This window comes from Scomber japonicus, chromosome 5 (genome assembly GCF_027409825.1).
Source record: "Scomber japonicus isolate fScoJap1 chromosome 5, fScoJap1.pri, whole genome shotgun sequence".
NCBI classification, from domain to species: Eukaryota; Metazoa; Chordata; class Actinopteri; order Scombriformes; family Scombridae; genus Scomber; species Scomber japonicus.
The window spans coordinates 26244779-26261867 of NC_070582.1; the positions used below are offsets into that span (position 1 = coordinate 26244779).

Genomic DNA, 17089 nt, shown 5'->3' on the forward strand with positions numbered 1-17089 from the left:
CTGACATATTGGGGCAAGGTCCACATTTTTGTTTTGTTTTATACTGGAAGTATTTAAGCAAAATAATTAACAGAAATAGTTAGAAAATATTTTTTTCAAAGTAAAAATATGTACCGGTGCATATGTCATATTACATTCTGAACAGGGAAGCACTGTCTGAGGAAACACAAAGACTGTAAATGTGTCAGATATCTACTTGATATGACTAACTCTGACTGCTGAAGCCTCAAATGCATTTTTGCACAAAATAACTGTGAGTGTGGATTTTGTCCCCCATCACTTAAACTGAAAGCACAGGAGGAATAAATACAGCGAGGACAACGTGTTTTTTATGGACACCTGATTGCTGTTTTGAGACACACTTGAACATTCGTGAACCTGTTTTTTAAAGGGCAAATAAATATATTGAATTCATGTCCTTCCTCGTAAGTAACTTAAAATTATCCTGATTTTTTTTACAGGGTACAAACAAAACGGGAACCCACTCTTATAGTGCCACCAGTGGTAAAAATATCTCTACAGGTTACCTTACATTTTGGATAAATATAGTGTAGGTGTATTATATTAAGGAAACAGAAACAACTTTGATCCATTTTACATTCAGTTTTATTGGTCAAGTCTTCCGGCTACTTTATCTTGTTCATATATCTAAAATTTCCTTTATGTCTTCAAGATATATTCATGATCATACAACACTGATGAAATAAAACAATCCTTAATATCATGGCATTCCATCAATATATTACACATCTACATACCATGTTTTAAAAGCTTGAATTAGCTTGTGGTGCACAAATATGAATACTTCGATGGCTCAAAGTCAAAGGTGGAAACACACCACGTGTATTTTACTATGATTCAGCACCAAAAACTCAGTGTCAGAGAACTCTGAGAACTGTGCGGCCAAAGACCTGAGCAACACTTTACTTGAAGTATTGACTTCATTGTGAGAGAACAGGGCGTGTACTTAATCATAATAAAAGTCTGAAAACACTCAGCACACTACAAATTAACTTTCCACTGGGAACATTGTGTGTTTTAATCATTAATATTTGAAGAAGATACAATGGGCAGGGACAGGGTCAAATACTGTGCATCTTCACTAATCTCATGACACACACACATTCCTGGAACATATGGGGAAATTACACAAGTCATATGCAAGTGAGTAATATTTCTCATGAGTTAGTAATGTGTTAATGGCTCACAGTGTATCCTAAAAGCTTTCTGAAGATCAACTGTACAGACTGGATTATTGTGGAGCAAGAGGGGAGACCTCCATGTTTGTTTTTCTCAGTAGGGGTGTAAACAGGTGTTTTTTGGTGAGTGGTCTTGAAGGGGAAAAGTCAGATCCTCTTCCACCACTACATATCCACTAAATTTCATGACCGTTCTTACATTTCCAGAATGCCTTTGATAAACTAAAAATACCTGCTTGTGACATGGTTTTAAGCTGCATACATTGACCACATAAAGTACCTTACATTGCCCATACAACAAGCAAACATGGAGTAACATTAGCATTAATTTGTGTTTCAGTCCACCTAATGAATTTAAATCCCAAATTCACTCTCCTTTAAACTCTACTTTGGCCTCCACCAACTCCTGGGAGTAATATCTGGCTCTTTAACTGCTAAATGCTCCACAATCTTCACCAGCTAGTTGCTAACTTCGTCTGTCTGGCTCTTGGTGCTAGGCAAGTAATGTACAGTGAGTTTATCAGAGCATTTTCATAGCTGCATGCTGTAGCTAGAAATGAGGTTGGTAAGAGAGGTGGTTACGGATTAGCAAACTAAAACAATGAGCGGAAACAGACTTACAGCTAGTTCTTTTCACTAGATGCACTGCTAATACAGACATTTTCATTTGTGCAGCTTTAAGTTTTGGATTATCATGAACCTCTCTGAGGGCTCTTTCATGTAAAGAAATTTTGAAGTAAAACATAGTTGCAAGGCATCATAATCTAATCTTATCATTGGAGACCATTAAACAATACTCTCCCATTACTTAGGAAAGCTGGAGAAACACGGACAATGACATCACATCAGTACAAATACAACTGGCTTTGATTTGTAATAATTAGAGGTCAGTGTATAACATGAACTATGGCTCCGTTCCATATGCGTATATCTAATATTCATGCAGCTATTATACACTATCAATAGTTAGGCTATTAGTTACACCTGTTTTTGACAAGTCAAAATCTGCAGTGAAAAAGGACAATAAAGCAGATATGTTCATGCTTTTTGTCTGGAGGTTAGGAGAAAAGGCATTCTGGGGAATATAGGAAAACCACAAGCTGACATAGAGGTAGACGACAGGTGGAGGCAGCATGGGTAAAGTGCAACACTTACTCACTGTCTCTTTTTTTTCTTTTAAGCGGTTGTAAATTTTAGATCGTTGCAAGTTGTTGATGAGAATGTAAAACTATCACACATCGACACAATGAGCTTCAAGTAAAGTGTTGGGTTTTCTTTAGCAATCCACAGCTGCTGTTGGTATGATGAGTTTGAATCCTGGGAGGTGCTGACATCGATTTAGCAAACATAATGTGCAAATACACACTGTAACAGCCAGGCTGGGAAGCACTCAGTAACATCCCAAGGACTGGTGCTGATCCCCAACCCTGAGCCGGACACACGCTACACCAGCAGCCTCTTCGCCAGCACACAGTGTTTTATTCAGCGACTCATTAGCACAAGCTGCTTTCTTTTACATGCTTTCTGTCATTCTCGTAGCCTATCGCACTGCTGAGTGTACCTGTGGAATTAATTTTGCATAATGAAGTTTCTATACATGATATGATGAGCAACACAAATACATCCATAACATAGATAATGATTCTGGTCACATGATTATAGAATTTCTCTGAGCACAAATATCTGACAACAAAGCTCGACTAGAGAGAAAAAAAAAAGAACAAAAATGTAGCATGATTGGGTAATGTGTGATGATTGGCATGTGTGTGTTGTTTATCTAATACTGATGTTGGAAAACGAACGTTATCTGACGTGCGGTGATTGTTATTGTCGTTTTACGGCAGTGTTAAAAGATATTTCTCTCCACAACTGACCTTTAAACAGTAATCATGACAAAAAAGAGTGACCATTAAAGTCAAGCATTTTTTTGACATTAATGATTACCTGAGTCTGTCAATTCTTTTTTATGTTTGTTTATTGTAAGATTTTGGTGTAATTAATTATTCACAATAAATGTGAGTTTTTCAGTATAAAAAATTGACTTTAAATGACATAGGTGCGCGTAGGTGTGTTACTTGTGTAGCACATGTAAAGATCAATGTCTGAAACATTGTGCACCAGTATACTGTATGTTGGGCCCTACTATGTGTTTGTGTGTGTGTGTGTGTGTGTGTGTATGTGTGTGTATGTGTGAATAGTGAAGCATTAACCCTGTGTTGTATAAAAGGCCTTGTAACCAAAGGTGTTTTCTCCACTGTAGGCCACATACAGAAAGCCGTCCTCGTCCTTCTCCTTGTCATACAGCTGGCCCATAGTCAGACTGCAACACACAGCAGAAACCAGAGTCTTATTAGATCACACGGAGTCACGTAGAATCGATTGCATTTACATCTCCAATCTCCAAGACTGAAACATCCAACAGTAGATGTATTGTGCTGAGCTAGGGCACTTTTAAATCGGTTTTCTATGCTAAGAAGTGCACTGGTCCCAGAGGACAAAGCATCTACAGGAGCAGAAAGAATGCAGATACTGAAACAAACACAAATAGAAAACATTCAAATGAATATGAAACAGTTCTCCCTAGGAAACGCTGCACTATCATCTGGGATTTCTCATTATAAACAAAACTTGATTTGAACCACAGAAGTGCAAATATTTATAAAATGATTGGTATTTATTAGTTTATGTGGTAGCAGAACAATGCCTTTGAAAAAAAAAATCGCCCTGAGGATTTATTCTAAGAGTCTGATTGATCCTGCTGCCTTGTTGTAAGATGTAAATAATTCATGAGTTTACTGCTGACATACAAGGGTGTAAAATACACTTAGCAGCTCTCTTGAATGTAAAAAATCATGTACTGACTCTGCTGCTGGTTAATAAACTCAAAGGAAAGAATCTTACATACAAACAGTTGTGGGTGTAAAAACAGAACATTTGTGTCCATGTTTCTAAAAAACCCTAAAAAGAATGATTGGTATGAAGTATCTAACCTGTTACAAACTCTGCTTCAATTATAATCAAAGATCTTAATTGCCAAATCAGACTGTAAAAACATAAAATTGAAGAAACAAGGTTCAATATACACAAAAATGTTTTGGGATACTGGAGAGGATTGAATACATGCATATCTGCCAATTAAAGTCACAAAACCCTTGGCTTTTTTCTCTCTAAAATGCTTATGGACCAATGTCAGAGCAAAATTGCAGAAAAAAGTCTTAAGTTCTGATGCCCTGTGTGCATCTGTATAACCTACAAACCTATCTCAACCAGAGAGTAGTTTTGGGGATTCCTCAGCATTTCAAGGTGGGAATATCGCAATAACAGTTAGGCAGTGATGTTCATGACATTTGGAGATGGTGCCTGTTTCAGTATTCAGTATATGGACACAAAGGTGTGTACACATACGCCAGCCCACTGTTAAAATATTAGTTCTTGCTTGTATTTGTTCTGGGAAACTGGAGAAAACTTTGGCAAGACTTCCCAGGACATCCCCAGATGGGGAGGCATTCAACCATTGTTGCTGTAGGCTTAAAAGGGGATGGCAATCGCAATGATGCAACCAAGACTAGATGGATGATTTATACCACCCAGACCCCAAAGAAGTATCAGTATTGGGAGTTGGGTGCAGTTTCCCTCTTCTCATACAGAAATAGGAAACAAATGATTGAGTTCCTCCATTGTGCACGCTTCAATGGAAGTGAACGGGAAACAGAGCGTATATATTCGAAGGACTAAAGTGTAACCTCAGTCACCACAGCTTTACTGGGACACTTAATTAGAGCAGCTCCATCATGAATGTTATTTATAACACCTGTGCTTTTCCTATTATGACAAGTCAAAATGTCTGCTGTGAAAAAGGCCTGTTCCCACATCTTCTTTTATAATAACCCATTTCCAGACATGAGGGTGTTTCAAGTTTTAAGGTCAAATGTACACAATATGCTTTATATTGGACCAGAGGACTGGGTTTGGAGTCCATCTGCCTTCATGTTTAAGAAGTGGGTCACACTCAGTAGATCAGGTCTGACGTTGGAAGAAACAGTGCTACAGTTGAGTTCTTTCTTGCTGTCTTGTCATGTGTGAAACAGTCTCTTGTTATTGTCAAACTGAGATAAAACAGTACCATTAGGAAGTGGAGGCTGTAGTATTTCCTTTCAGCTCCTATCATCCAGACGGCACTGTTGACTTCTCTGTGTGGAGTATCCCTGCCCTGATGTTCACAGGTGTATCCTACTCCCACACACCAACCAAACTGATAGGATGCTTTCCTCTGAGTAATCTTAGTGGTTACACAATTACTCTTTGATTTTAAGTGATATGGACAAAAAGTGCAAAAATCTACTTGCATTCATTCACTTCTGTATCTGAACTGAATGGCATAAACTTATTATCAGGCTGTATGATTAACTTGTGTTTAACTTATAATTGTGTCTATGACGCATGTAAAATATAATGCTTTCAAAAAATGTAAATAATAATTAAAGAGCTCGAGGCAACTGCTGAAAGAGGAAATAACACAATCTTTCTTTTACAAATAAAAAGCTGAATTAATGAGTAATAAAACATACCATAACACTATTTGCTTGTGTGGTATGACAGTTGCTTATGGCAACAAATGTTTATTAATGTTACTGAATTGTTGACTCTTCTTTACTTGAGCTTCTACTGCTCTGCTCATAAAAAGAAGCCACATATTATCACAAGAGCTAGCTTGCTAACTAGCTCACTAGCTTTCAGTTAGAAGCAAATTAGCTTGGCTGCTAACTGGACACAAGTTCACACAGTTAATTAAAGAGACGTATTTGTACTGACCCCTGTCTCAGAACTGTCTGCAAAGAAAGCTTCTTTTGCAGAGTAGTTTATACTCCAAAAGACAAGGATTAGGTTAAAGGTGTACCACAGTAACAAGCGATGATGGCTTTCTCTGTTTTGGAGTCTACAGCTGTCCATTGCTTTAAAGGTCAGCACTCAAGATGGTTTGCTATAGTTCAATGAAGCTAATTTGTGCGGGAAAGTTCACCAAAGTTGAACTCAGCCTAAGAGATTTGTGATTTACTTTTCCCATGAACAGATTTCTCAATAAAAATATGTTATGTTTTGAGACAGGTACGTTTTGTGAACCTCTGTTGTAAGGTCAGTTGGACTTTTGACCATACCCACAGGTTGTGGAAAAAGCACGTTGTCACCAGTAAGTGGCAGGAGGCCAAACAATAGAGTGGATGTATTTAAAAGGTGCATTGAACTTCCAGTAAGCCAGTTACCACAAAAGAAGCATTATCAATACAATTCAAGGCTCCAGGAAGCAGGTCAGATTCTTCAGATACGGTGTTTGTCTATGCATCACATCAGCATGTCAATAGCTATGACTGCAAACAGAAAGATGGCAGGTTAACATCATTGTAAATTGAGAGGCAGGTGTGGCTTCATCTTCTATTACAGAGAGATTGCACTTTTCTTCAGTTACACAGATGGACAGATAAACATGCTGTGAACACATGAATGGGAAAGTTAGGCTTTATGTTTACCGGACATTGTTTAAAGTAGGCAGTAACCTCACAGTATGTGATTTATGAAAGATCATTTATGATTGACTGCCATCTTAGTGTTGGCACTGCTAGTCACAACTGACTAGAGCATCTCATTTGGAGCCAAAGTCATGACGTCACATCCAGGCCTCTGTTCCATGAGCTTCTGTAACTAAGTCCAATCGTTCATTCTGCATTTCTTCCATCTGTCTTTCTAAAAAATAAGGCGTGTTCCTGGGGTTTACTTTCCATCTTTTAGGATAAACTGGCTTCCACTACACCTCCTGCTTTTAACTTTATCAACCCTCACCCTAATGTAGGTATGTAGATGTAGATTTCCCTGTCTTACTGTACCTTACTTCCACAATTATAACTACGGATATGTAGTGTTGCTCTCACCTGGACTGGGGGACAGTTTTGTCGACAAAGAGGAAGATGGCTTTCTCCGAAGGCAGTTGGATACGTTTCCTGATGATCCACATAAACTGGGCCACTGTGATGTCAGAGGGCACCAGGTACTTCCTCTTATCAATGTCCACTATCTGAGAGCCGGAAACCTTCTCCACTATCACCTGAAGCACATATATTAACATAGTCTTTTGGTCTTTTTATGCTGTATTTATTACACTTTACCAAAATCTTTCTTTATTTTCATCAAAAGAAATAAGGAGACAAAATATTACAGACTGTTTTTTTCTTTTAGTCAACTAAAACTTCAAAAAACAGTGCTGACTAAATATGATTATAAACTGAGTAAGTCTAAATAAATAAAAAACAGCAGACAAGAATGAACTCTGTTTAATGGGAAGATTGCTCCTCCCAACAGTCTTCCCATTAAACAGGTGCAGAATGGAAGAACTAGTTAAAGAGATCGAGTTCAACAGCCATTATCATCCACACAAAAGGTTTTGGGGGAGGCACTTCCTAAGACCTTCCAAATATCCACAATGTCACTCTGTATGCACTCTGACCTGAGGTGTCAGTCTTCAACTCTGTTATATTCCCTTCCTGCCAGGTTACTTTAGAGGCTTTCAAAGGTGATAAGACCACTGGGGGCTTTTGTCAGCCAGCGTGAGATGAATTCAAGACTATCTGCAGTGTAACATCAGTCACATATCAATGGTTGCAACAAACAGTCCTTTGGAAGTGGGGTCATTCACACACAGTATATAAGGCTCAAATATAATTTATAGTTTATGAAGGACATTTATTTGTACTTTATACTGAAAATGCTGACATTTGATACATTACCCACAGTTTTATAACCACTGTGTTATTTTTATTCCCCTAAATCAAATTGTTTGATCTTTTACCCTAGAGCTGTATTTATGATAGAATGGAAAAATCTGGGTAACAGCATTTGGGCAGGGTTTAGACACACAAATATTTTCAATTAAACACCCTGCATCAACAAAACTAATAAATATCCCACATGTGCAACGCTAGACACATCAGATAACTGAATACAACAGTGGGCGACATATGTCATAGATGTTGCAGGGGGGCTGGGAGCAAGCTATAGAAAGAGTTTGATAGAAAGGTTTAAATGAGGTTCTTTAGGACCCTGTTAAGAGCCTGTGCTTTTAAAAATAATCCTACCAACAAATGGTGGAAAAACTGTGGAAAGGTCGGTGACTATGATATATATTTCGGGACTGTCCAAAAATACAGACATTTGGTCACTTGTGTATCTTTTGTCTTGTAACATGGCTGGTTTTCAGATGATTAACAAAGAAGATAACTTTGTAAATCATGTCGACACTCAGACTTATGGAAAGTTATGGAAAACTGGGATTTTACACTGGAGCCACAGCTGGAACAATGGTTTCCTGAGCTGTATCTGAATCCTAATCCGTTAGTCGAGACTGTCATTAATCACTCACTCATCCGCTTCTTTCCCTACCACCACTGCCAGTCACTGACTCCTTATCTGTGGATTTCTGTCACTCTCTGTGCACCCTTCACCCCCATCACACCGCTAACAGCAACACCTCCCCCACACTCACCGGTACTCTGTCAGGATATTTGTTGCGTATTTTGGCTGACTCCACACATCGGTGCTCTGTGGGAGAGACAGGAAACAAACAGGAAATCAGAGATTAAAAGGATGACTGAGGCCTCTTAGAAGCCTCCACTTGTGCTTTACTGACAAATACAGCTGGGCCTAGTCCGATATATTGCTCCAACTGCAAGATCAGGCACAGCAATAAAAGACTGGCTAAACATTAAGTGACACAGAGTGTGATGATCTTCTTTAATTTAAGTAGTGAGATGAAGCTACTAATAATAACTATTTAATTTAAGTCATGTAGCGCTTCCACAGTCTTTAACAAGTAATACTAAAACTTTCCACACTTATCATTATCCAGGAGTAGCTGATAGAGCATCTATTTCCAGTCCACTTAATGGGTGGAGCAGGCACTGAATAGAGGCCACAGAGGGTTAGGGTGAGGTGATGGGTGATGGGTGATAAGATTTATTGAATCAATTTAGGTTCAACACACAGCACACTGTCATTAGCCCAGATAGGAGGCCTACTTTCAGACACATCCCTACCAATCCGGGCTGCAGCATTTCTTTAAAAAGCTGAAGGGATGTTATCTGCAGAGAATATGAGTAGGCTACAGAAACTGAGAGGCTGTGAAGAAATACAACTTTTGATTAAAGGTTGTTACTACTGTACTGAACTTTCAACAGATGCATGATAGAAATAAATAAATAACACTGTCAAGTAGACAGGAGTACCACATCTATCACTTGAACGATCTTTTCCAGGTCTCTGAGAATGAAGATATATTTATACCAAACTCCATTCAGTATTCTGGTAAATAAATATTATCTGCTAAATCATGAAATGTTCATGTTAGTGGAAGATGTTACAAGCTCTGGAAAAAATAATAGGGAAACACTTGTTAATTCGGCATCCATGCAGTACACACTCAATACAAAGTTCAATAAATCAAATGTCTTTTTACTTGCCTCGCTTGTAAACCTCACTATCATTTCTCAGCAAAATACAGCCTGCGGTGCCGAGCAGTGTGAAACAATACCAAAAAAAGTTGAAGTACTATATAGAGAAAGTGCTCTTAGTGATTTTTTTTTTTTTTTGCCGAATTAACTACTAAACCTGACACATTTATGAAACGTCTAAAGCATTTTTCTACCATGTATAATATGCTTAATATAAGCAAGGCAACATTAAATTGCCAGATTCTTGAATGAAGTTTGGTGAGGGGGATGCGAAACACAGGCACATTTCAGGGAGAAACTGCTGACTAATATGATGTATCAGCAGTGTTAAAGGTGAACCCCATTTTGACAGCTGCGGGAATAACATGTTAGCATTTGTTGTTAGCCATGCAGCAGTAACCTTCGTGTATTCATCAGGGGGGAGATGTGGCAAGCAGGCTTTACTGAACCTATGCAGAATGAAATGGAGACAGCAAAAACAGAGAGGAGGGTGCATGACATGACAAGAACATCTCTTGTTTCATAACAATCCGAGCCCCTTTTACCGAGGGAATGGTCCTCTTTAAACATCCATTTCATCTTTGCTGGGTCCCCGCACTGAGGCGTGATAGTAGAGTCGAAAGGTGGTCTTCTAGATCTGCGGGTGATGTCGTCGTGATGTCCAATAATCCACACAAAAGCGCTGAAAACAAAACGTCAACAATATCTTTCTGTCCGGAGCCGTCTGTCTAGCTGCGAGGTGACGTCACCGTCTGACAGGAGGGGGCGGGGGGGCGGTAGGGGTGAGGCTGTGCTACCTTCAAGTTCTCTCGGAAATAATCAGTCTATCCATAAATTGAGCCCTCAGAAACTGTTTTACACACCAGTGGTTACACAAGGGGTCGCTGGATTAATCAGTAACTATTTTGATAATAATTGAATAACCATTTTAGTCATTTTACAGCAAAAATAAATACATAAAAAGCTGGTTTCAGGTTCTCAAATGTGATGATTTATTGCTTTTCTTTGTCCAACATGATAAACTGAATATCTTTGACTGTTTGACTGTTTATCAAAACTAAACATTTGAAGATGTAACTTTGGACTGTGGAGAATTATTTTCTGACAATTTTGGTCCAAACGATTAACTGATGAATCAAAATAAAAATCAGTAACTTAACTGGCAGAAAATGCAACATGTGATAAGGGCCCAGGTAGACTTTGCTTTATTTTAAGAGGTCACAGGTCAAAAGGTTTGGGAACCACTGTTTTAGACTACATGTAGGATATTGACAGGAATTTTGGATGCAGAATGAAGCTGCATAAAATGATATGCTAGTGACTTTGAAACTTTTGCAATAGTTTGGATAGGCTGCTTAAAGACCTGAAGTTGTAGTTAAAATGGCAATAACATAGCTTTATTAATCACCGTTCACTCAAACTTCTTTGATGACAACTAAAAGTAATTTTCCATGGCCTCCCCAAACTTCTTCCTCACCTGGGTTTTTGCTTCAGCTTCATCACCAAAGCAGCCACTCTTCTGGCATCCCCCTTCAGTAGGCCTACCTGTCTGCTGATCCCTGGACCAGCTAAGTCTGAAAATGCTGACTCATATTTTCTATAAAACACACCTGCTTTAGCATCAGACTTTAAGCAATAAAAAAACAAAAGGTTTTTTGAGGAATTTAATGTTTAATGAAATTAATGTTTTTTCTGATTTGCCTTCATGAATACTGAACTGATAATTTGGGGGTAATTGGAATTACTAATCTCACATAAAATTGTTTCTCTCAAAGATCTTTAAGAGGCACAGAATTTAACGAGTTATCTTTGCTTAAATTGGTATGATATCTGGAGACTTAAAAATCAGCATCAGATCCAGTTCACCAGGAATAACAAAGATTTGTCTAAGGTATCAATGATTAGAAATCTACAAAGCTTTAAATTTGTAGTAAGGCGATTAAAATGAGAAATGAAATATAGATTTAATTACAATCTGAGTTAGACAATGTTAATCAGAATATGTAACAGGGTTCTTTTACTTGATCTGGATGAAAGTGGGTAGAAAATGGTGAAAGAAACACAATATTTTAATCGTTTTTGAAAATTAGAAACACTTTAGTTTAATAGTATGCATAAACTAAAGATTGATTGTCAGAAATAAATAGTTGTCTTCTTATAGAACTGAATGTAATGTTAATGTTTATCTGGCTTAACATCTTTTTGTTAAGCAAGATGAATGGTCTCTGGTTTTGGGTTACATCCTTTCTTAACAAAAGTGCCTAAAGAAGAAGCATAGCTGATAAAATGTGACTAATTCTTGGAGAAAAATAGAAATATTAGGCTATATATGATAAAATTAATATTTTGTATTTGTGTTGTTTTCACAAAAAAATATTAAATTGAATTAAAGTCCATAAAGGGAATTTATGGTTCCGCTGAGTTTGTAGCTTTTTTTCACGTGTTAACGAATCGCAAATACTACTTCAAGCTATTTAACTACAGGGGTTTGCAGTGGGAACCAGTGATGCGTTCCTGTTCTTCCCATTCTGCCGACATTATCTGAATGCGGCACGACAGCATTGGCAGCCATGGTAACCGTTAGACGCTAAGCTAAGCTAAAACATGGCGCGGTGCGTGGTGATTGAATAGCTAGGAGGCTAATGTAAATAGTGTGTTCATGCGCTTCCCTACGCCAAAAATACGCTGTCAAGCGCGGGTTCATTTCGGAATATGTTACGTGGATGTTACTTAATGATTAAACTGTGTTCAGTCCGTATTTTGTCGTCTGTAAACATTCACCTATTTAGCATCGATGCTAGGTTGCTAATAACAGAACACTGTCCGATTACTCACAGCTGAGTGAACGCTACCCCTATACCGTGACCCATGGCTTTCTATGAAGTCTATTCACACCCTGCTTTGATTCGGTATAAGACGAGTGTCTGTACTAAAGCTAGTTTGTTTTTGGTAGCTGTTCTCTGCCTCACCTACATCGCACCACTGCTGGTAGCCTACAGGAGCCAAGGTAACTAGCATTATCAAAACAAACTATAATATAATAATGAGAAATCTGCACGTCAACGTTTTTGTTAAACGAGTACAGGTATTTTGGCCGCTGTGTAAAGCTGTGTTATTTCAGGTTTCTGGTTAAAAAGAAGCACCTATGAGGAACAGCCGGTTGTGAGGTTCCAGTATGAATCTCTGCTGGTGGCAGGCACCAGTACTAAGGGAGACTATGTCGCCTGGAGCACCTTCCCCCATCTCAACAACATGCTTGGGGCCAACCTTCGCATCCCTGCTGTCTCTGTAAGATGAGATTTACCAGAGGTTCCTCAAATGTACACCAGTGTCCCCTTTCACATTAGATATTGCTGTTTTAACACTGGCTACAATACAGTGACACATGTAGAGGTGACTTGTACTTTTCATAGTCAGAATTATCTTTATTGGCCAAGTACCCATATTACCCATATTAGAAATTTGATGTGTACTTACTTGCAAAATAATACCAGAACAATGTAAATATACACAAGTGACTATATACTGGTGAACTGTAGACAGGATAATAGTGCTGAGATAAATACTGAATGATAAAAAATTACATGTTACGTTATGTAAAGTATATGCAGCCTTTTCAAATATACAGTGATAATGTGTGATTAATTGTACAGTGTACTTAAGAAACTAAGTGTGTGTTTGTGTGAACACAATCAACAGGTGAGAGAAGAGGACCAGAACCAGGACGGCAAGTTGGACCGCCTGATTTTTCAGCTGCAGCTTCCTCTAAAACCTGAGGAGCAGGTGTACAGTGTCCAGCTGCTGCTCACCTTCAGCTACCAGCTCTTTGTATGTATTCTACTTGACTGTCTATCTACAAAGATGCTACATGTATCTGTGCCACCATTAAAGGACGGGTTCATAATTTTTCATGTCTGTCTTAAAACAGCAGTCAGGTGTTCATATAAACAGTGAAAGAGGTTTTTCCTCGCTGTAATCATTCCTCCTGTTCATACTGACTATTAAAAGATCTCCTTCAAATGTGCTTTCAATGGAAGTGATGGAGGACAAAATCCACAGTGTGTCCACACAGTCATTTAAAAGTGTAACTGAAGCTTATATGAGTCTTCAGCAGTCTGAGTCAGTCATATCAAGTGGATATCTGATACATTTACATTTTTCTAGCATCACATTTCCTTTTTGTATGTCCGTGGATAGTGTTTCCCTGTTGAGCTGTGGTGGACTTTGACACTTAAAACATTGAAAAATATCTACTTGATTTGACTCATTTGGCTGCCTGAATTAACTTCAGATCAACTTTTAAATACATTTCTACACAGAAGGAGGACTGTGGATTTTGTCCTCGTTCATTTACATATGAAGAGATATCTTCAAATATAAATACCCAACACATGGCATTACAATTTATGTTCATGTCTACATATCAATAACCAATGTTCTGATAAGTTAAGGTCAAATATTTATTTTTTACATTGGCTCCAAGCCAGTTCTTTTATCAACAGCTGATGAACTGTATTATAGTCAGGATAACTACTTTTGTTGGATGATATATTGTCCCAGAAATTATCAGAATAAATGATATTATTGCTATTTGATTTCTTTGTGTTTTCTCAGCGGATGTCCACAGTGGCAATGCAGAGCCTGGCTTATGTGCAGCACTCCTCTTCTGTCCCTGGCGCTAAGCTGTTCATCAGTGGAGATCTGAGGCTGCAGCAGAGGACGCCTCTGCCTCATCGCGGACTGTACGACATTTACAACGTGAGAGGACACCCACTCAACCGTCTATTCTCTCCGTTGCTCTCATTTTCTCTGCTTCCCTTTTTTGTTTGCACTCCAATACTAATAGACTGCGCTAAAAGCATTTTATTGACGCACGCTCAGGCTCTACAGGTCACATTGTCTGGGGGCTGCAGCAGGGTGTGGCAGAGCACTTTAGGGTGGCAGAGGGTGCATGCAGAACAAGTAACAGATTACTATAATGCTCTGCTTTCTGGTCTTCCTAAAAAGAATATAGCTCAGTTATAGTTCATTCACAACTATAGATGCTGCACACGTGTTGACGAAGACCAGATAGAGAGCACACATTACAACAATTTTATTGGTTTATAAAGCTCTTAGTCTTAGTCCTACCTATTTATCAGATTTGCTTTTATCCTATGAACCCTCTAGAACTCTCAGGTCTTCTGGTGGTGGTCTTTAAATTATATCAAAAGTCAGTGAGACATCCTTTTATTACTCTGGAACAGCCTTCTTGAAGACCTGAGGGCAGAGAGTGCTGATATTTTTAAAAGCAAACTTAAGAGCTGGACGAAGTGGCTGGGGACAGGGAAGTCTGGGCTTCTCTGCTTAGGCTGCTGCCCCCGCGACCCGACCCCGGATAAAGCAGCAAGAATATGGATGGATGGATGGACTTAAGACCTACCTTTTTAATCTGGCTTTTAATTTAACTTTACTTATTTCTCTTTCTTTTATTCATTTGTTTTAGCCGATTTTACTACTTGGTTTACCCTTTTCATTCTATTTCTATTTTCTTTTCTTCAATATGTAACTATTAGAATGTATTTTGGTTCATGTACTGAAACTGACTAATGCACAACCTTCCCTAGCTCATAATAATCACAGTACACAGTTCATATTTTATTGCAGTATACGACCACATGTTGTACTACTACATGCTGAGGGAGACCTGGCATCTACATCACATCTGTATTTGTTAATATTTTATTGTGTTTGTTATCTTTATTGTCACCTAGGTGTCTGTGATCGACGGCTCCAGCCCCTTTGCCAGCACGTACGAGCTTGACAACATAATAAGGAGCTACCAGGAGAGAAACTGTAAGTTTGAGGCATAAAATAAAACCAGAACCACAAACTGTGCATAAAATCAAAGTTAAGCTGATTTAAACCCACAGCATTCTACATGCATTTTGTATGACATAGCTACTGTAAAATCTTCATCTCTCTGTTTTTGTACTTTTCTTTTTCCTTCCGTAGTGACCACAGTACTGTCCTGTCCTACGCCGGTCTGGACTGTGGGACGAGCCGCTGGTTCTCCCTTCCAGCTCAACGCAGAGATCCGCTATCCTATGGAGGTCATTAGATATCCTTTAATGAATACAGACAAGAGTGTGTGTGTGTGTGTGTGTGTGTGTGTAATTTTGTAAAGATTTTGCAGAAGAGGAGGTATAGGTGAGACACAGTTGCATCTGCTTAGAACTAGATTATAAACCATTAATTAGTAGTTTATATACTGCTTATAAATAAAATGTTACCTTGTATGTTCTTAATACAATATAATATAATATTAAATAATACACAAACATTTTAACAACAAAATAATGCTGAAAGCCTCTTGAATCCTCACCTTATGTTCACGTCTGTTAATATTCATCATTAGCGAGCAAATAAAAAGTCAATGATTTGATTATTAATAGATCACTCAACACTCACGGGTGAAAATCAGAAAAAAAATCAGAAAATTGCATTAATTGAATGCTAAAAAAAAACAATACTCATGCACAGTCTGCTGCAGCATAGAGTGTTTCATCTGCACTAAACATTTACCACAGTGTGACCTGACTATAATCTCTACATTGTTTATGGTGTGTGTTTGGTGTCCACTTAGCAGCTGTCTGATAAAATCTTCCTTATACCACAGGTTACTGTTGAGAAGCTAATCTGAAGATTGTGCTGAACTTTATTTACAGACAAAATGTGTTTATTATAATACATAATATAGTATTTCCATGTTTTGGTTGATAATGTTCCAATGAAAACTTCCCTCTGTGAGATCTGTAGGTCGTCCCTTATCATAGTTCTTCACTTCTTTTAGCTCCAAATATTAAATTCCTATCACCTCCATTGTCTTACTCGTAAGATGTGGACTAGATCAAATATGGTGCTAAAAAGTACTGTACTTGATGTAGTTGTTGACAGTTTCCTTCATCAGTTCTGCCTTAACCTTCTCCCTCCACCTATCGTCCTGGTTTCTGGGAAACCATCAAATTTGCCTGGATCCAGTATGTCAGTGTCCTCCTCATCTTCCTCTGGGTCTTTGAACGCATCCAGAAGTTTGTTTTCCAGAACCAGGTTCTTACTACTGTACCGATCCCAGTTGGAAAACCTCACATGTCTTGATGCAGCGGTATTGGTTTAAACTCCAGGTTGATTTTTACTATACATGGCTCACCAACACTGATAATAATACCAAATCAAGGGCTGTTTTGGATTTTTTTTTTGCAGGCTCACTAATTGGTCAGCTTTGTAATTACATTATAGAAAGTAGACATCAACTCTTGGTACTGTAATTGCTCCAATTTGAACCCATGCTGATGTTATGAGTGACAGAGGTCCGGGTAGTGTTATGTCAAATGTCAGAACTTTTAGTAGTATAAG

At 38.3% G+C, this 17089-nt stretch overlaps 2 protein-coding genes across 2 annotated transcripts; one reads left to right on the forward strand and one right to left on the reverse strand.

Annotated features, from left to right (window-relative positions):
- Positions 1 to 1009: 1009 nt before the first annotated feature.
- On the reverse strand, positions 1010 to 10432 carry gabarapl2 (GABA(A) receptor-associated protein like 2). The gene is made up of 4 exons (XM_053319233.1): positions 10240 to 10432; positions 8731 to 8786; positions 7124 to 7296; positions 1010 to 3519 (listed from the first exon to the last, which is right to left on the reverse strand). The coding sequence occupies exons 1-4, from the start codon at positions 10271 to 10273 to the stop codon at positions 3405 to 3407; spliced, it is 378 nt and encodes a 125-aa protein (XP_053175208.1). The 5' UTR covers positions 10274 to 10432; the 3' UTR covers positions 1010 to 3404.
- Positions 10433 to 12310: 1878 nt separating this feature from the next.
- Positions 12311 to 16887, forward strand: tmem231 (transmembrane protein 231). Its single transcript, XM_053319273.1, has 7 exons — positions 12311 to 12701; positions 12816 to 12982; positions 13394 to 13522; positions 14309 to 14452; positions 15448 to 15529; positions 15689 to 15794; positions 16669 to 16887. Exons 1-7 carry the CDS (start codon positions 12563 to 12565, stop codon positions 16829 to 16831), a joined length of 930 nt encoding a protein of 309 aa, XP_053175248.1. The 5' UTR covers positions 12311 to 12562; the 3' UTR covers positions 16832 to 16887.
- Positions 16888 to 17089: the final 202 nt, after the last annotated feature.

Excerpts from the sequence above, each read along its gene's own strand:
- tmem231 (XM_053319273.1), top strand. The coding sequence starts at position 12,563 with ATGGCTTTCTATGAAGTCTATTCACACCCTGCTTTGATTCGGTATAAG. Across the intron at positions 12,702-12,815 it reads GGTAGCCTACAGGAGCCAAG|GTTTCTGGTTAAAAAGAAGC; the intron begins GTAACTAGCATT and ends GTGTTATTTCAG. Across the intron at positions 13,523-14,308 it reads CCTTCAGCTACCAGCTCTTT|CGGATGTCCACAGTGGCAAT; the intron begins GTATGTATTCTA and ends GTGTTTTCTCAG.
- gabarapl2 (XM_053319233.1), bottom strand. The coding sequence starts at position 10,273 with ATGAAATGGATGTTTAAAGAGGACCATTCCCTCG. Across the intron at positions 8,787-10,239 it reads TAAAGAGGACCATTCCCTCG|AGCACCGATGTGTGGAGTCA; the intron begins GTAAAAGGGGCT and ends TCTCTCCCACAG. Across the intron at positions 7,297-8,730 it reads AATATCCTGACAGAGTACCG|GTGATAGTGGAGAAGGTTTC; the intron begins GTGAGTGTGGGG and ends TATGTGCTTCAG.